Below are 20398 nucleotides of genomic sequence, written 5' to 3' on the forward strand. Positions count from 1 at the left end.
GATTTTATGTCATATTTCTTACTTGTATAATGTCTTCAGCATGTCGTGTATAAGACAAAGAAAGAAAGTCAATGTTGTTGCGAACTCCCCAAGATGCAATAGCCTTCAAAGTACAAACAACAGAAATAAATCAAATTACAAACCTTGTCATAATAAAATCACATGATGCACAATAAACTTTAGCACAAAAATAGACTAGTGCCCTGCAATTTGTAAGGTTACATTTATTTCATGAGATCAAAGCTTGAACTATCTAATATTTGAAGAGCGAGGGTTACCACAATTAGCAAATGCACAAATTAATTTATTTGACACTTTGATTTCATGTTAGTTACAGACTGCATGCTTTCAGTTTATAAGGTTTATCCTAAGGTCCTTGATGGATGCCAATAATGTCTTCTGACATTGCTTGATTAACATTTGACAAAGGATGAGAACAATGATGTAATTGAAATTCAAAGATTATGAATAAATAAGGAAGACCTTTATATAAGGGAAATTAACTCAATATGTTCATTTTAAAGATATGTTATCACCAATATTAATATTCATTAGGTTAGGTTAGGGAAACTCTTCCCTGAAATCATGGATCTCTCCATAGTTGCATCTATGTTTTATTCTCTTACAATCATTGTATGTGAAGGAGAAGATTACACATTATAATGGTTATGATGGTGGTTACAAATCATTACCATCCAGCCCAGTTCTAAGTCCACATCTTTGGCTTTTTTGGAGAATTAGGTTGGAAATAGTCACAGTAGAAATCGTTGCAGGTATTGATCTATAAAAGAATTGATTCATATATCAGTATAAGAATTGATTCATACATCAGTATGGCATTAGATTATAGAAACTTGCTAAGGAAATAGAAGGGTTATGTGGAAAGTTAGATTTTTATTATTACACACAGTATACTCACAATTGGGTCTGGAGCATCAGTTTGTTTGCACATCACCCATGGAATACTTGTATTTAATGATAATGCCATTTTTACTGCCCAGTTCACATATGACTTGCCCTTCTCTCCATAATATTGTTCTACTTGTTGGTATTCATTTTCTATCTGCACATAACTAAATTAAATCAGAAAGTCACATTTTACTATACACAAAACGTTGTAAATAACTATACAAACAAAAAGGACTTACCTGTGTCAAGATAATAGGTCCACCTTTCCATGAAAAAATCTTTTCCTGTTTCATCATCTTCACTATCTTTGTTGTAAAGGTTTCCATCTCATACTAAGGAAAATAGACAAAAGCCTTTAAAATTAGCAGAGACGTTTAAAGGTAAACAAAAGCTTAAACATCGAACTAACAATTTGTTCAACTATTTTATCTTTTAACTAAGCTTGAAACAATGGTACTCTTTTGTTATTAAAAAAAACAACCAATTTTACACACCACAAATCAAATAAGAATTTGTTTTACACTAAACATTTAAAAAAAAAAAAATTTCTAAATCTGGACAGGTTGTTTTCTTTGTTTTTGGGTAGTAGTCTAGGGTTCTATGTTTTGGAGTGTTTTTGGTTATATTTCACGGTGAAATTTACTGGAAATCAGTTAGGGATTTTTTAGAAACACAAGTTTGAGCTGTGAACTATGCACAATTCTAGTGCCCCTGAATCCATTTATGTATTAAAAAACCATTTTAAATAACACAAACTCAAGATATAACCGAAAATCATTTCACCAGATTCACAAAAACTCAAAAACTTAGAATAGTGAAACAAGACTTTTTTTTCCCAATTTTTCATCTATATTTAAAAATCTTGACAAAATCTTGACAAGTTGCTTTTTTTCTCCATATATTACTAAGCATACCCTGAAACCCTGAAAAGTTCGATGCTGATACATATGAAATTATCTAAATATAAAATAAGCATATTCGTACAACATATATTACCGAGCCAAATACAAGCTAAAATCACCTTAAATGGTTCATTGTCTGTTCTCAGCTCGATTCCTGGTATGGCATGCAACCAAAGAGGGAAACCTCTGAAAGGTCAGAGCCATTCAAACATTTCAGTGAGGAATAATCTCCTTCCACAAATATGGAAGAAAAGATACAAAAACTCTAGTTAAGAGGATCAATAAAACATGACTTGCTTATTAAGTTAACCCTAAACAAGAACATAGTTGTATTGAAGATGTAATGGAACTTTAAAGCAGTGAGTATTTACAGAGCATGTTTACATTGCAAAATTCTACAAAATCTCATTACATGAGTAGATAAAATTAAAACTAACACTAATGAATCAAACTTGACTGTCTTTTAAATACAAACTTACAACATGGAACAGTACGGTGATTGTGGGGCATTTCCTTATTCAAACTTATAATGGTTATGATGGTGGTTACAAATCATTACCATCCAGCCCAGTTCTCAGTCCACATCTTTGGATTTTTTGGAGAATTAGGTTGGAAATAGTCACAGTAGAAATCGTTGGAGGGATTCATATATCAGTATAAGAATTGATTCATACATCAGTATGGCATTAGATTATAGAAACTTGCTAAGGAAATAGAAGGGTTATGTGGAAAGTTAGATTTTTATTATTACACACAGTATACTCACAATTGGGTCTGGAGCATCAGTTTGTTTGCACATCACCCATGGAATACTTGTATTTAATGATAATGCCATTTTTACTGCCCAGTTCACATATGACTTGCCCTTCTCTCCATAATATTGTTCTACTTGTTGGTATTCATTTTCTATCTGCACATAACTAAATCAAATCAGAAAGTCACATTTTACTATACACAAAACGTTGTAAATAACTATCACAACAAAAAGGACTTACCTGTGTCAAGATAATAGGTCCACCTTGCCATGCAAAAAGCTTTTCTTGTTTCATCATCTTCACTATCTTTGTTGTAAAGGTTTCCATCTTTAAAATTAGCAGAGACGTAGCAGAGACGTTTAAAGGTAAACAAAAGCTTAAACATCGAACTAACAATTTGTTCAACTATTTTATCTTTTAACTAAGCTTGAAACAATGGTACTCTTTTGTTATTAAAAAAAACAACCAATTTTACACACCACAAATCAAATAAGAATTTGTTTTACACTAAACATTTAAAAAAAATAATTTTTCTAAATCTTGACAGGTTGTTTTCTTTGTTTTTGGGTAGTAGTCTAGGTTTCTATGTTTTGGAGTGTTTTTGGTTATATTTCATGGTGAAATTTACTGGAAATCAGTTAGGGATTTTTTAGAAACACAAGTTTGAGCTGTGAACTATGCACAATTCTAGTGCCCCTGAATCCATTTATGTATTAAAAAACCATTTTAAATAACACAAACTCAAGATATAACCGAAAATCATTTCACCAGATTCACAAAAACTCCAAAACTTAGAATAGTGAAACAAGACCTTTTTTTCCCCAATTTTTCATCTATATTTAAAAATCTTGACAAAATCTTGACAAGTTGCTTTTTTTCTCCATATATTACTAAGCATACCCTGAAACCCTGAAAAGTTCGATGCTGATACATATGAAATTATCTAAATATAAAATAAGCATATTCGTACAGCATATATTACCGAGCCAAATACAAGCTAAAATCACCTTAAATGGTTCATTGTCTGTTCTCAGCTCGATTCCTGGTATGGCATGCAACCAAAGAGGGAAACCTCTGAAAGGTCACAACCATTCAAACATTTCAGTGAGGAATAATCTCCTTCCACAAATATGGAAGAAAAGATACAAAAACTCTAGTTAAGAGGATCAATAAAACATGACTTAGCTTATTAAGTTAACCCCTAAACAAGAACATAGTTGTATTGAAGATGTAATGGAACTTTAAAGCAGTGAGTATTTACAGAGCATGTTTACATTGCAAAATTCTACAAAATCTCATTACATGAGTAGATAAAATTAAAACTAACACTAATGAATCAAACTTGACTGCCTTTTAAATACAAACTTACAAAATGGAACGGTACGGTGATTGTGGGGCATTTCCTTATTCAAACTTATAATGGTTATGATGGTGGTTACAAATCATTACCATCCAGCCCAGTTCTCAGTCTACATCTTTGGCTTTTTTGGAGAATTAGGTTGGAAATAGTCACGGTAGAAATTGTTACAGGTATTGATCTATAAAAGAATTGATTCATATATCAGTATAAGAATTGATTCATACATCAGTATGGCATTAGATTATATGGAATTAGATTATAGAAACTTGCTAAGGAAATAGAAGGGTTATGTGGAAAGTTAGATTTTTATTATTACACACAGTATACTCACAATTGGGTCTGGAGCATCAGTTTGTTTGTACATCACCCATGGAATACTTGTATTTAATGATAATGCCATTTTTACTGCCCAGTTCACATATGACTTTCCCTTCTCTCCATAATATTGTTCTACTTGTTGGTATTCATTTTCTATCTGCACATAACTAAATTAAATCAGAAAGTCACATTTTACTATACACAAAACGTTGTAAATAACTATCACAACAAAAAGAACTTACCTGTGTCAAGATAATAGGTCCACCTTGCCATGCAAAAAGCTTTTCTTGTTTCATCATCTTCACTATCTTTGTTGTAAAGGTTTCCATCTCATACTAAGGAAAATAGACAAAAGCCTTTAAAATTAGCAGAGACGTAGCAGAGACGTTAAGGTAAACAAAAGCTTAAACATCGAACTAACAATTTGTTCAACTATTTTATCTTTTAACTAAGCTTGAAACAATGGTACTCTTTTGTTATTAAAAAAAACAACCAATTTTACACACCACAAATCAAATAAGAATTTGTTTTACACTAAACATTTAAAAAAAATAATTTTTCTAAATCTTGACAGGTTGTTTTCTTTGTTTTTGGGTAGTAGTCTAGGGTTCTATGTTTTGGAGTGTTTTTGGTTATATTTCATGGTGAAATTACTGGAAATCAGTTAGGGATTTTTTAGAAACACAAGTTTGAGCTGTGAACTATGCACAATTCTAGTGCCCCTGAATCCATTTATGTATTAAAAAACCATTTTAAATAACACAAACTCAAGATATAACCGAAAATCATTTCACCAGATTCACAAAAACTCCAAAACTTAGAATAGTGAAACAAGACCTTTTTCTTCCCAATTTTTCATCTATATTTAAAAATCTTGACAAAATCTTGACAAGTTGCTTTTTTTCTCCATATATTACTAAGCATACCCTGAATCCCTTAAAAGTTCGATGCTGATACATATGAAATTATCTAAATATAAAATAAGCATATTTGTACATCATATATTACCGAGCCAAATACAAGCTAAAATCACCTTAAATGGTTCATTGTCTGTTCTCAGCTCGATTCCTGGTATGGCATGCAACCAAAGAGGGAAACCTCTGAAAGGTCACAACCATTCAAACATTTCAGTGAGGAATAATCTCCTTCCACAAATATGGAAGAAAAGATACAAAAACTCTAGTTAAGAGGATCAATAAAACATGACTTGCTTATTAAGTTAACCCCTAAACAAGAACATAGTTGTATTGAAGATGTAATGGAACTTTAAAGCAGTGAGTATTTACAGAGCATGTTTACATTGCAAAATTCTACAAAATCTCATTACATGAGTAGATAAAATTAAAACTAACACTAATGAATCAAACTTGACTGCCTTTTAAATACAAACTTACAACATGGAACGGTACGGTGATTGTGGGGCGTTCCTTATTCAAACTTAATATATTACATCTAAAATTGGATATATCTAAACACTCATAACAAAATACAAGATGCTACAGAAGTTTAAGGCATTGTATGGATCAGAAAATGCAGGTCCAGTTTTGTTTTTCTTTTTCTTCCTCTCCTTTCAGGGTGATGTGACTGCAAGACAAAATTTTCTTGTTTTATGGCGATTCCCAGTTGGTATATAGTTAAATTTTGAGGGTCTCTCTGCCATTCCAGTCCAGTCTTACCAGAACCATAACATATATATTCTCCATTTTAAATATAATGATTTTTTCATTGGCAAAACAAAAACAAAATACTCGAATTCCTGACTGATTATATATATATATATATATATAGATATATAGACAGGCTTACCCATAATTCCACTCTGCACAAGCATAAGGTCCTATTCTGAGGTGAGCATAAAGGCCGGCTTCTTGTACTGTCTTCAAAAATCTAACCAAGTCGAATCTTCCCTCAAAATTATACTGCAATAAAATCATAAGCCAAAGCCACTATAAATTCATCAACAATTCACAGTTCCATCTGAAAATACATTACAGACGTGAAAAACTTTATAAAGATTTAAAATGTTTATTACCTGGCGTTTCTCAGGCTCATGCCCATTCCAAAAGACATAAGTCTCAATAACATCGATTGCCCCATCCTTAGACTTGGCAATAAGATCTGGCCACATCTGTTGAATGCCACATAAACAAATTTCAGCATACATTTAACAATAACAGATATATAATAATGAAAACAAAACCCAATAAATTACAAACCTCTGGCGTGCTTCGTGGGTAATGTATGGATCCAGAGATTAAAACCCGGCGCTGTCCATTGATCAGCAAAGCTCTACCATCATAGCTAACCGTGGTAATGGCATCCACTTTCCAGTGAAATGTCCAAAATACCCAAACAAAAACTAAAAAGAAAATCGAAAAATATCTTATAGTCTCCATCTGAGTGCTCTGTTATTAAAACTTCTACAAAGCTCGCTGGTTAAGTCATTGCTGGTAACTGCTTCAGTATTTAAGCTTCTACAGACCTCCTTTTGTTTCTTGCTCTTGGAAAGGGAGAGATAACTGTCTCTTACAGCCCAGCTGCAAAAATGCAGAGGAAATAGGCAGGCGTGCTATCTATCTCTGATCAATTGAATGTGAATTCGATATAAAAAGGACATTGGTAATCACTTTTGTGTTGTATATGAATATATAGGACGCAGAGTCGCGTTTCTGGATACAAAAGGTGCGCATATCAACATCCAGCATAAAATTTTGTTGCCGATGTTTCAACGGTACGCGTGACTGCTCTGCGGTACAAGCCACGCTTATTATTATATTAGTGGCTATCCGACCGTCAATGGCTTCTGAATATGATTGATTCCACAGTAATGGAAACATGGCAGCAGGAGGAAGTCGTAAGATGCATTGAGTACAGCACAAGGCTGCGCTGGCTACGCGGCCCTCAGGCAGGAAGAAAAACACGAAACGAAGAAGAAAGACACGTTTAGTCACTGCGAAAACACGAAGAGTCTCATCGCCAGGAGGCCTGGCCTTTCATGGCCCATTGCCAGATCCTCTCTCTCTTCCAGCTGGTGGAAAAAATAATATTTTTTTTTATGAAAAAAACAGATTAAATCAACGGCAGAAAACACCCCAATCGTCTAACACACAGAATCAATGGCTCAGGATTGCACACGTCACATTTTAGGGATGTCTGCCTCAGAGGGAATGCCTTACGGCGTAATTAACAAGCAACTTCCCAACTCGATTGACGGAAAAATCACAGTAGGGGACTGATGTTCCTCTTTTTGATATATAATATCGATTTGTTTGCTCGTCTTATCCATTGAGTGAGAGATGTTTCCATAAGGAGCATACATGTTGGATAATGGTTATCCTTATGAACAAGATCATAAAAAAATTCGGGGGATGATGTTTATCCTTACTTCACTTGGACAAGTCACAGTGAGAAAATCACACTCAATTTTGGTAATATGTTTTAAAACACAAATCGCCCTTGCCAATTTGAGTGGCGACTGATGTTTTCTTTATTCGTTGAGCTGACGTTTCCCTCTCCTCTTTTTTTATCTGCTGAGTTGGAGGCATCCGACTGCAAATTGAGTTGCCACAAAAAAATCCAAGGATAATGGTTATCCTCATTGACACACTTTAAAAGAAGTCAATCATTATTTTTGTGGTCATCCCACAAACATGTTCTATTTGGGAATGGTTATCCAGTTCCATAAAACAACACGTAGTTAGTTTCAATGGCACTCCATAACATTAAATAAGAAAGGGGTGTGTGCTATTTCAAAGATGGAGTGTAAGGGAAGGCAACGCTTCCAAATCTGACCAATTCAATCACATGTTTGATGAGTGGAATTGTGGCCAGGCATGCTATTTGGATTCGTTGAAAATAGTTCAACTCCAATACAAACTCGTGGGCTGAAATTGCAAGATTGGTGGTGACAAATAGAATTTTGAATTTTTTTAATATCTACAACACTCTCCTGATAGTGAGGTTGGTCTTAACCTGGTTTCCTAATTCATCGTTGGTAATTGTGAATCCTTTAAGGTAAGATATTTCTTCCTTTGTGGTGATATATTTCTTTTTGGGTGATACAAATATATAGATACGCTAGAACTGGAACACACACGCAAGCTTCGACCCATCTAAACCTTGGTGTAATATTTAGCTTGAGTACCAAAGTCTCTGAGTATGGAACCAGTGCCCCTTTCCTTAGTTGTGAAATTGAAAACAAATGACAACAATATTGGTGGTTAATTCTTTTATACTTTTGACTGAGTCTAATAATATAGATACGCTAGAACTGGAACACACATGCAAGCTTCGACCCATCTAAACCTTGGTGTAATATTTAGCTTGAGTACCAAAGTCTCTGAGTATGGAACCAGTGCCCCTTTCCTTAGTTGTGAAATTGAAAACAAATGACAACAATATTGGTGGTTAATTCTTTTATACTTTTGACTGAGTCTAATATAACTTGGATTTAATGTTGAGGGAGTTTAGTGCATCACACTTTGTGATCCATATCATAATATCTTCAGAGGCATAACTCCTCCTTTTGGCGAGACACTAGACTTGTCACCAATTCTCGCGTTCTTTTTATTGGACATTGTTACAAGTGTTGTTTCTAGTCTTCTGGCCGAGCTGCCAAAGACGTAGAAAGAAAAGGTGGATTAGCAACAATTATAGGAGCCCCGTGAAGATTTTTATTTTCAAGCGAATTCAGTCACAATTGAAAGGAGTTCTTTATATTCCATACACCCATATTGAGTTCGATAATCATGATGGGTTTCTTAGTTTAGTTAGAATTTTTTTTCTAGCAAGTGTGAGGTTTGTTTTGTGATGAAAGAAACTAGTGGTCGATGCAAATCTCCCATTTCGATCAAGAAAGGTAAATGCTTTCCATATTAGTATATGAATTAAAATATACATTTCTACATGATGGGCATACGTTAGCAAACTACTGGCGAAGATTAGTTTTAATTGTAGTGCAACTAAATAACTTTTGTATGTGTGTGTGCATATTTATGTGATTACATGCTTGTGCTTACATATATGTATGCCTTTCATGTAGGGCTCATTTTTGTGGTTACAATGAACTGCTTTGGTACATTTACATGCATGGATGATCAAAATTCTCACAAATTAACATGATTAAAAAACATGATTTAAGATGGTAGATATTTATAGTCATTCTATAGGAATAAGCAAAGTTGGATTTAATCCTTGCACTTATCTTAAATTTCTCAAGTCTTTGGATATCTATAGTACCAATGTAGGGAGGAGAAACCCAGAAAGGCTACACTAGAACAAATAATTCTGCAATGTTGAATTGTGGTGGAGTAAGGAGTAATGAAAAGAAATAACAAAATCTAACATGTTGATTATTTTTAATAAGCAGAAATGGTCAACCATCAATTGGTTACTTTTTATTGTGCCTACTTATTGAATGTTAAAAATTATGTGAAGATTAAATTTTTATTATAAGTGTGGAAGTTCCCCCAAAACATAAGTCGTTAAGGCACAAATACTCTATACCATGATTTAAAATTGGTTTAAGATATTTACATAGTTTTAGATGTTCATAGTAGAGTGGGAGGAATGAACATTAAGAAAAATGGTTACATGTCTTCCAAAACTTCAGATTGAGCATGGTGACATTTGTAAAGTTTGTGCACTTGGTAAAAATACCAATAGATATTTTCCAGGTAATGATAATAGATCTAAGGGGATCTTCAGTCTAGTACATTAAGATATATGTGGACCAATGACCAGAACCGTCTTGGGTGTCCCCTTGTACTATGTAACATTCATTGATGATTTCTCCCAAAATACTTGGATCTACTTTATGAAAACAAAGGATGGAGCCTTCAACAAGTTCCAAGAATTCTAAGCATAAGCCTAGAGAACCTAACAGGAAGGTGAATCAAATTCCTAAGATTAGATAATGGAGTAGAGTACTCATCTAAATACTTCAGTTATTTTTGCAAAGGGATCGGGGATTAGGAGGGAATTGATCCTTCCTTACAATTTTTAACAAAATGGAGTAGTAGAAAGAAAGAACAGAACAACTGTATAAGAAGTGAAGGTGATGATTCATGAAATAGAAATTTTTACGTTCTTATGGGAAAAGCATGTCAATAAAACTGTTTATGTTCAAAACCGAAGTCCTAACTAAATATTAGAGGACCATACACATGAGGAAGCATTCACCAAAATAAAACGTCAAGCCAGTCATTTAAGAATCTTTAATGTCCAATTTATGTTACGTTCTGAAATAGGAGAGAAATAATTTTGAACCTTCTAGGAAGAAAGGTATCTTTGTATAATAAAATGCAACTTCAAAGGAATATCAAATGTACATTTCAGAAAGATGCCAAATTAAAGTTAGTCGAGATGTTACCTTTGATGAAGAAGTAGCCTTTAGGAAGTCTAGAGAGTTTCACATGGAAAGTGATGATGAAGAACATGAGGCTCTAATGAATGTAGGTAAAGGTCCTTCTAAACAAATCCTTCATTCTTCAAAATATCAAGAGGAGTCAACAAAACCATCAGAACGACCAGTGCCTACGAGAGAGACTCTTGTAACTAGAAAAATACTAGAATGGATTTGTGATACTCTATAAGTCATATAAGTACATGTAGACCCTAAAGATACATTCATAGAAAGTAAGAAACCTAAAATATACTCATATGATATGGCTAATAAACCACATCATTGATTTTGAGCCCCCTAGTTATGAAGAAGCACCAAACAAGTAAGTTTTAAAATATGCCATGATGGAAGAATATCAGTCCATCGTGAAGAAAGATGTATAAGGGATAGTTGTAAGACCAGAGAATATATAAGTGGTGACCTTCAAATGGATATATAAGATCAATCATGCAACAAATGTGATCCAAAATGGATCTAGAATAGACTTCTAAGTCTAAAAATGTTCCTCATAGAGGAAAATGAAAGTCAATGGATGCTCTTGGAAATAATCCCATTTCATAGATCTCTTCAATCTAAATCTATTGCAATTTGAATGGACCAAAATGGACTTAGGATGAAGAAGTTATTGCAAAAAGAAGATTGTCCATTGTCCTTTGAAAAGGAGGCATTTTATTATTAAATGGGAATTAGGAGAAATAAAGGCTTTCTAAAGAAAATCGCATCGGAAAGGTGTAAAGGATGGAGCAGCAGGCCTTAAGGACCCCCGACTAAAGACCTCCAATATATTGGATCGGAGGTACGCTGCCATGCGATATTGGGACCCTAGGCAAGCCAATTGCGATATGCGATTGTTGGTGATTGGCCATCGGCACACCCAAAAGGGAAGGACCCATGGCACTACGATATGTTGATATGCAATCAACGATGATGCTGATGTGCGACAATGTTGACTTGCGATTGCGATGATAGGATTGGTGGATCGGAGTCGGCAATATGAAATCGCATCGCAATGTTCCATGGTATATGGAAAGAACCCCCAGGCCATAGCGATAGCGATATGCAATTTCCGATATCAACCATCAGATCAGAAAAAGAATGGACGGTCCTGATTTGTTCGGTGATCAGCGATCAGTGATCCCTGATACAAAGGGCCGATGCACATTGCGATATGCGACTTGCGATACGTCGATAAAACGCGGACCCAATAGAGTTTATAAGTGCGATTTCATAACTTTTGAAATCCAGATTTATGGGATTTCTGTGTATTTCCCGTGTATTGAGTTTTTTGGCCATACGCCTATGCGATTGCGATTTGCGATAGAATGGCAGACCCTATAGGTTTATAGATGCGATTGCATATATTTGAAGTCTGATTAAACACACCATGATGCATTTTCCTATGTATTCTGTTATTTGGCTATTTCAGCTAGAGGAAGGAAAAACGACCGGGTTTCCTACCCTCCTATTCTTTGACATTTGTAAACAGATTCTTGTGATGAAATAGTCAGGTTCTTCAATGATGAAGGACTGTAATCGATGTGTTACAAGAGCACAGGGAGCTCAGTTGACAAAGCAGCTAAAGGTTGTTGAGATTCACTTGGAGGTCGAGTGAAACACGAAAGGGATAGAGAGCCCAAGAGCTTGAGCGCCGAGAGCCAGAAAGCTTGAGAGCTTCAGAGCCAGAGGGCCGAGCATAGGCAGAGCCACCAGAGGTTAGAGGCAGAGCCAGACGGACATAGCCAGATGGCTAAGAGAGCCAGAGCCAGAGGAGCCAGAGAGGTGAGGGCCAGAGCTAATTAGCTAGAGAGCCAGAGCCGCAGAGCTAGAGAGCTCAAACAGACTTCTAAGAGCCATGGGTTGTAATGAAGTTCAGAACAGCATAGAGATCAAATGATCAAGCTATTGCTGGTGTCCAGAGTGTGCTAAAGACAAAAGAAGGAGTTCCAAAGACAGTTAAGAGAATTCTGAGTGAGTCAGAGAAGCCAGAATCTCAAGAAGCTTAGAGCACTGACTGAAGGAGTCAAGTCTAGAGAAGCCTAGATCGATCTGCAGAGTGAGGACAGCTAGGGGTAAGATGGTATTCTAAACCCATAGGTTCAGTTGTAAACCAATGGAGTTGAGTGTGGAACTTGTAAAAGAAATATTACCATAATCCCAGAGAGCCTATTCGAGTTAATTAGAGCTCAAGGAGACATAACCCAAGATATCAGGGTGAAATCCATATTAAACTTGTTGTCTATGTGGTTTGCTTATTTGTTGCATCTTTCTATTATGTGTATGACGCTTATTTGCTGCATTGTATTTACTGTTATGTGTGTTTTACATCAGCATAAGAAAATGTACATAAGCACTTGAACAGTCTAAAAAAAAGCACAACCATACACCTATTTCAAGTTATTTAATTCCGAAAATTATCAAGCATAAACTAATCTTGGGAATATTTAAGCTTTGGAGTGGGAGGGGTTCTTGTAAGCTTGACAAGAAGCCTTTAGGTTCCCATTTTATATCAGGTGGTATCAGAGCTAGTCATATCAGAGCTTGTTATTTCAGAACTTGTTATACTAGAGCAGATGGTATCATGATGCAGGTGGTATCAAGGGTGGATGCCTAATTGACAAAGCAATCTATATGCTTGTTTGACTTGAAAGGTGTTCAAACAGTGGAAAGGATTTAGTTGTTTGATTGTTTGTAAACTGACTGTTGTTTGAGTTTGCAAAGGTTCAGGGAAAGTTATTGATAGCTAAGTCCAGGAGAGGACAAGAAGGAAGAAGGGCTTAAGGCATTCTTCTTATCCCAAAGGACCTCAAAGCAATCCTTGAAGCATAAGAGGTTTTTTGCAAAAGGTTGCTTCAATAAGCTCTTTGTTAATCTTGTTTGAAGTTCTTTTGTTCATTTTGATAATGACAACTTCTACAAGTGAGTCCTCAAATTCTTCTTTCTTCACAAGATTCTTCAATGAAGACATGAAGCAAGACTTGTTCATCATGATGGATATGGTGAGAGAAATGTATGAGGATGGAAGGAAGAGAATCTTACTTAGAGAGAAGTTGAATTCCATGAAGGAAGAGAAGCAGTTGCTTTCTGACAAATTGGAAGAAATGGAGAGGCAACTTCATATTGCAAATATGAACCTAAAAAGGATGCATGAGTTAGAGACATAGCTCTTTGTTGCAAAAGAATCCTTGGTCAAGTATTAGCTTGAAGAAGGGGTAAATAATTCTAGTTTGTCTTCAATTTCCTCTAAGAATGTTTATGTTAGTTCTTTTGAAAAACATACTAGAGGCATAGGTTCCAAGTTAATGTCCAAGATGGGCTATGAAGGAAAAGGCTTGGGAAAACATGCACAAGGTACTGTTGAGCCAGTAATGGTTGAGAAAAAGCCTAGGTATTTGGGTCTTGGCTATGGATAGTCTTATGGAGAATGTTCCAAAGCTGCCATGAAGACAATTGAAACAGTTCCAAGAAGGAGTTTCATTTCAGGTCTTCTATCTCAAAAGTGTAAAGATTGTATTCACGGGGAGTGCAATAGCTTGAAACATAATTTTCAAGATGTAGGTGTTCATAAGCATACACTTGAACCAGAGATTTTTGGAAACTCTGAAACCATTGAAGAGGTTGATGGTGTTCCAAAGGGAGGTACTTCTTCATTCAATTCACCTCGTCAAGAAGGCAATTGAGGTGAAAGAGAAAGGTATAAATCTGGTTCTAACCATATTCCTTTTGATTATGTTCTGCATGGTAAATTTCCATATAAGCATTGGAAAAGCATTTCATGTTCCTTTTGTGGTTTGGATAACCATAATTTTTCTAGATGTTGGAAGAGAATGGCCACATACAGCAAACTTTCGAATGAAAGGAAGCAAGAAGCCAAAGGTCCATTGGACAAGGCAAATCATGCTATCAAGAGGATGCACATGTGTTGCACTTACTGCCATAAGCAAGGACACATTGCTGAAAAGTGTTGGACTCTGAATCCAACAATGCTTCCACAAATCTTGAAGAAGGTGGAAAGACAAAATAGCGGGAATGGAAAGGAAGTTTCCATGATTGATGTGTTTCAAGATGATTCACATGTTGATGCTAATGTGCAAACAAAGGTCCTACCTTTGAAATGGATTGGTAAGAAATGGTTAGAGTTCTTATCCAATTAAGGTTGCATGTCTTTTGAAGATGCATTATATCAAGTCACATCTATTTGCATTTCTTTGTTAATGGAATGAAAGTTGCAGGATTTTACCAAGAAGGTTAATGGAAAAAGTTGAGTAGGAGACTCACTTTGTTGCTGCAACATTATATTTCATTTCAGCTTCGAAAGTATAGTGTACTTAAGCGAAAGTTGAAGGATGAAATGAATGCATAAGCTTGATATGCATGAACACAGGGATGTTGATGATTTCCTTGTATTTGAACATGTATGTGTAATTAAGTTGAAGTGTTGATCGCTTTGATTTTAAGCATGCATGTAATGCAATATTGACTTGAGAAAAGTTGATTTGGTCTCCAAGATGGGGATGATGATGAAGTGTTTCATCTTTTGAGAAGAAGCCTTGGGATCTTTTCTACATGCCTGAACTGAAGGGTAAATTGTTTTAAAGGCATGTTTTGTTGGTTTGTTATCTAGTCAATCATTTGTATGCAGATGTAAAGACATGGAGGTGTTCACAAGATGTGAAAACCTGTTTCTTTTGTTGAAGCAGGAGTTTGGCCCGTCCAATTATTGTCTGTAAACCTGTTGTTGTTAACAGGTGTTGTTGACAGTATGTCAAATAGGTACAAATGAAAATTTTGTGAAGCAGTTGTAACTTCCACTACAACAAAACAGGCAATTTGCGCCAGATTTAGCACCAAATTCTAGTGCATTTTTTTCTCAATTGGGATGAGCAACCTGGCGCTAAATCTGGCTCTATTGTACAATTTTTAAAGCGTCCTTTTTTGCACCAAATTTTGCATCTTTTTTACGCCAAATTTTCCATCATTTTCTACATCATATTTTGCACCAAGATTTTCATTTGGTTTTACAACAGGTTTTGCTTCTAGTTTTGTGCCTTTTTTTGCATCTATTTTCGCATCATTTTTTGCTTCCTCTTTTGTGGAATTCTTTGCTTCTATTTTTGTGTCATAATTTGCATCGATTTTTGCACCATCTTTGACATCTTATTTAGCGCCTTTTTTTACATCCAATTTGTGCCAATTTTTGCATCTGGTCTTATGCCATCTTTTACTTCTAATTTTGTACTTATTTTTACATCTATTTTTGTGCCAATTTTTCTGCCTTTTTTTACACCATCTTTTCCATCCAATTTGCACCATATGTTGAATCTGATTTAGTGCCAAATTTCGCATGCATTTTTGCACCATTTTTTGCATCCACTTTTGCATTTTATTTATCTCCCTTTTTTGCATCCTATTTTGCAACATATTTTGCATTTAATTTTGCATCATTTGTTGCATCCAATTTAGCATCATTTTTAACACCATTTCTTGCATCCAATTTTTCATCCTTTTGAGCATCTAAATTTGCATCCTATGTTGAACCATATATTGCATCCACCTTTGCATCCCATTTTGTGTCTATTGTTACGTTCACTTTTGAGCCATTTTTTCGTCTACTTTTGCATTCATTTTTGCACCAAGTTTTGAATGATTTGTTGCATCATTTTACATCCAATGTTGCATCTCAATTTGCATCCAAAATTGAGCCATTTTTATGCCCATTTTTGCACCATTTTTTCTTCTTTTGTGTCCAATTTTGCACCATTTTTTATGTCCAAATTTGCATCCTTTTTGGTATCTAGTTTTTCATCCTTTCTGGCTTCCAAATTTGCATCCTTTTTTCTGCCACATTTTGTGTCCACATTTGCATCTCATTTTGCACCTAGATTTTAGTTGGAATTTTCATTTAGTTATGCATCATCTTTGACATCCTTGGTTTCACCATTTTTTAGTCCCATTTTGCATCTTGTTTTGTATCTTTTCTTACATCCTTTTTGCATCTTAATTTTACACCATTCTTTGCATCCTCATTTTGGTGTCCATTTTTGCATCCTTGTTTGCACCCAATTCGGTATCCTTTCATATGCCCTATTTTGTTCCCTTCTTTGTGTCTAGTGTTGCACCCTTTTTTAATTTTACTTTAAAAACCTTTTTGTGTCATTGTTTGCATATTGTTTTGATGGCTAGTTTAACATCCAATTCTACTCCCAATTTTTCATCCATGGTTAAATCCACTTTTGGCTTCTTGTTTAGAGTTTTACTTTTATTTCCATTTATGACCACCTCTATGGGTTCATTTTACTAAGTTCATTTACATAGTGAAATATATTAAATTTTCTAAATATCATTTTGCTGTAGGATTTAATGCATGGTTAGATGAAAACAAAACCCTCTCAGTTTATCTCAGAAACCTAGGACAAACCAATTAAGAGAAAGGTTGTTCTAAGGCTTAGGATTCTTAGTAGATCAAGATGTAGAGTATAGATTAAGAAAAAGAGAATGAATTCTTGTGAGTCCTCGCATGCAGGTCTTCTTGGAGTTTTTCCTATAGCCAAGAAGCGCTCCTAGCTAGCTCCAAAGCTTGGTCCTACACATAAGAGAGAGAATAAAGAAACCTTCACAACATAATATCTTAATAATCAAAACTATAAAAAACATATAAATATTATTGAATAAATAAATATAAACCAAAAACCCATGCATACATTAGTTAAATAGAAGAAGTAAAGAATGAATAGAAACATATGGAAGGAAGAACAACTGATCTATATGAATAAAGGAGTTGGACGAAAGTTACAACAATCAGATATAGTTACAACATCACCTCCCCCAACTCATAGCTCCAAAACTCTCCCTCTCAAGACAAATCTCAAGAGCGTGACAATACAAAATTCCCATCATTTTTTCAATGGCCAAGCCTCTAATATATAGGAAAGTGGAGGCTATGAAGATTTCCAAAATTCCTCATTAGTTCAATTTGGGAAAAATCTTTTGGGTGAATAATGTTTCCTCATATAAAAAAGGAATTTTCCACTTTTTAGATGCTTTTGTGCTTAGGAAAAAGCTTCCCCATGCTTTATGGCTCTTTCCCACTTTTGTATGCTTTTAGTTTTTAGGAAAAAGCTAAAGATGAGGATAAAGAGATTACATTCCACCATTTGTTTCCGGAAGTGACCAAGAATGTCAAATTCAAATTCTAGTTTGCTTATGTTTTAGTTTTTTTTTTAAATATATATTTAGTTTTAGTATTTTTTTTTTCTAGAAAAATATATTTAGTTTTTGGTATATTTTTCTATAAGGAAAATTATATTTTGTTTTTATAAAAATGGATTTTAAACATTCCATTCATGCTAAATTTGTGATTTTTTGATAGGAGTTTAAATTATATATAGTAAAGTAACTTAATGTCATGTGTCGTGTTGCTGAGATGGGTGTTATACATCTCTTTCTTGCTAAGTTATAGAATGTGCTTGGGTTTTCTTAATGCAATAAAACTAATTATGTTCTTCATGATATCTTGAAATGTTCATCTTGAACCAGGCTAATAAAACAATAAAGTTAAAATAGGTTTTCCTTTGTCCTTTATAGATCTTTGTCCCCATTAATCTTGGTCTTAAATCTTGAACCAGGCTAATAAAACAATAAAGTTAAAATAGGTTTTCCTTTCTCCTTTATAGATCTTTGTCCCTATTAATCTTGGTCTTAATAGATTAATTGTCTTGTGGTGGCCTTGAGTGGTCACTTCCATTAGTTGCATGCTTTGTAGTTTTCAGTTAGCGACATTTTTTAGGGTTGATAATATGTTATTTAATTTATCAAAATGTGTTATTGTCCATATTATTGTTAAATATTAATATTAAATATGTTGATTTTTAAGCATGTTTTAGCAAAACTTTCCCAAAATGTTTATAGATTGTATTTTATAATGCAATTATTCTTTGCTTGATGAAATTGTTTGGATATTTTTTTTAATGATTCATTGATTGATGAAATTGTTATGGATATTTTTTTTAGTATATTAAATTGTATGTGATAAAGTCAAAAATCACCTCTTTTTTAGATTTTCATTGATCAATTTCCCTTAAGGCCATCAATTTCACCATTTGGTCCCAGGTTAAGGAAATATAGGAGTCATGAAGCGGAATTGTCCAAGCACTTAAATCTTGAGACATGTTTCTTTTTAGTCACTTTATACTTTCTTTCTATGTAAATTTTTGATGAAAATAGTCTTGGAACATGAGGGGCATCAATAGTAAGCGAAAACAAACTCCTAAAAGAAAAATGGTATGCAAAGCACCCATAAATAAGGTTGATATAAGAAGCAAAAATATTAAGTGATGTTCAACCTCATATAATTAGAAAATGGGGGAGGAATTTCCAAGTAGTAGTGATTGATGCTTAGAGATACTTGGGTGGAATGGTTATTATTTGAAATGATTAAGACATCAAGGTTACCAATATGTTTACCTCTTTTCGCATTATGACAATACAATTTTAGTTAATTGACATTGAGGACTACTACCATGTATCCAATGTCTATGACTCCAATATCGCAAATGGAAAACCTCTATTTCTCAATTCTATTTCTAGCACAAGTAATTTATACTCCCCATCTCCATGGATTGTTGGGAGTAACTTCAATATTATAAGTGTCTCGAGGAAAAGAAAGAATGAATCGAAATGTTTAACAAGATATTTTGTAAGCTATACCATTAAAGCCACAAAGTAGTCTCCATTAAAGTTGTCAAGAAATGAGTCTCCAACCCACACATGTGGATCAATGAGATGTAATACATGTGTGTGTGGTTACGAACTGAATACACCTCTATAATAACTCCACAAACTTATGTATTTCACTCTGTTACATAAATTGACAGTAGTGTGACATAAGTAAATCAAGAGTAGACATGAAAGCCTTAGGAAACAAACATTCCTTAGATCCTCAATTAGGTGCTTAAATGATGAAGTGAAAATGCAAGGAGAAAAGAAGAATTCATGATTTAACCATCACATACATGTGATCAAGTGTGACTAGGAGTGTATATATTCATATATTTTCCAAAGAGGGAGTGAATACATGAGTTACCATTTATTGGCCCTTATTTTTCTTTCTTTTTCATTTTCTTATATATAGGACTTAGGGAATAAAGTTTTCATAAGTTTGGCACAACTCATAGATATAAGATTTACGTGAATTTTCACTTCAACCTTAGAGTTTAGACTTAGATAAATCAATATAGTGTATGTTTAATGATTTTGGCTTTCACTTTTTTATTGTATTCCATCACAAATACAAAAGGGGAAATATTTTTCCACAAATCTATGAATGCTTAATCATAAAGTCGTCATGTGATGAAAACAAATTAATGATGTTATTCTCTACGAAAATGATGGGTATTCTTGAGAAAATCTTATGCTTGTGGATGTTTCCTCCCTGGTTGAGAGGGAGTGAGGGTAGACACCATGTTATCCATGTGTCATGTACTATGGCTAGGATTAACAATTGTAAGCCTAGTAAAGGCACTAGTAGGGATAATGGTAGATTGTATAAACATCTCGGACCAATATTCTTTGAGAATTTGGACATTGACTAGGACTAATCGCCATAAGTCAAGTACATTAATCCAACATAAGAATAGTCATGAGGATTGACATTTTCTGGTGTAAAATATTATGATAGTGGATTAGGAAATGATCATGTGAGGACATACCTGGTAAACATCTTGGTGGGGTAAGTACCTTGAAAGGCAGTGGTGTC

General features: G+C 34.4%; 1 protein-coding gene and 1 long non-coding RNA gene across 2 annotated transcripts; both read right to left on the minus strand.

Annotated features, from left to right (window-relative positions):
* Window positions 1-705: 705 nt before the first annotated feature.
* On the minus strand, window positions 706-1172 carry LOC149236449 (uncharacterized). The gene is made up of 3 exons (XR_016268400.1): window positions 1149-1172; window positions 920-1063; window positions 706-781 (listed from the first exon to the last, which is right to left on the minus strand). It is a non-coding gene; the product is annotated as an uncharacterized LOC149236449 (long non-coding RNA).
* A 2863-nt stretch (window positions 1173-4035) lies between these two features.
* Window positions 4036-6842, minus strand: LOC149236450 (beta-galactosidase 8-like). The gene is made up of 7 exons (XM_089368920.1): window positions 6461-6842; window positions 6277-6372; window positions 6051-6163; window positions 5278-5344; window positions 4487-4579; window positions 4258-4401; window positions 4036-4104 (listed from the first exon to the last, which is right to left on the minus strand). The coding sequence occupies exons 1-7, from the start codon at window positions 6638-6640 to the stop codon at window positions 4036-4038; spliced, it is 762 nt and encodes a 253-aa protein (XP_089225046.1). The 5' UTR covers window positions 6641-6842.
* Window positions 6843-20398: the final 13556 nt, after the last annotated feature.

This window comes from Pinus tabuliformis, chromosome 8 (assembly GCF_031772625.1).
Source record: "Pinus tabuliformis cultivar Carrire ecotype Pingquan chromosome 8, CPIR1, whole genome shotgun sequence".
Classification (NCBI taxonomy): domain Eukaryota; kingdom Viridiplantae; phylum Streptophyta; class Pinopsida; order Pinales; family Pinaceae; genus Pinus; species Pinus tabuliformis.

What these genes read in the sequence shown, in the direction of transcription:
- LOC149236450 (XM_089368920.1), bottom strand. Translation starts at nt 6,640, where the DNA reads ATGGAGACTATAAGATATTTTTCGATTTTCTTTTTAGTTTTTGTTTGG. An exon ending in TGTGCAGAGTGGAATTATGG is followed by an intron (nt 5,345 to 6,050) that starts GTAAGCCTGTCT and finishes GTGACCTTTCAG; the next exon opens with AGGTTTCCCTCTTTGGTTGC. An exon ending in GACCTATTATCTTGACACAG is followed by an intron (nt 4,402 to 4,486) that starts GTAAGTTCTTTT and finishes AGTTATGTGCAG; the next exon opens with ATAGAAAATGAATACCAACA.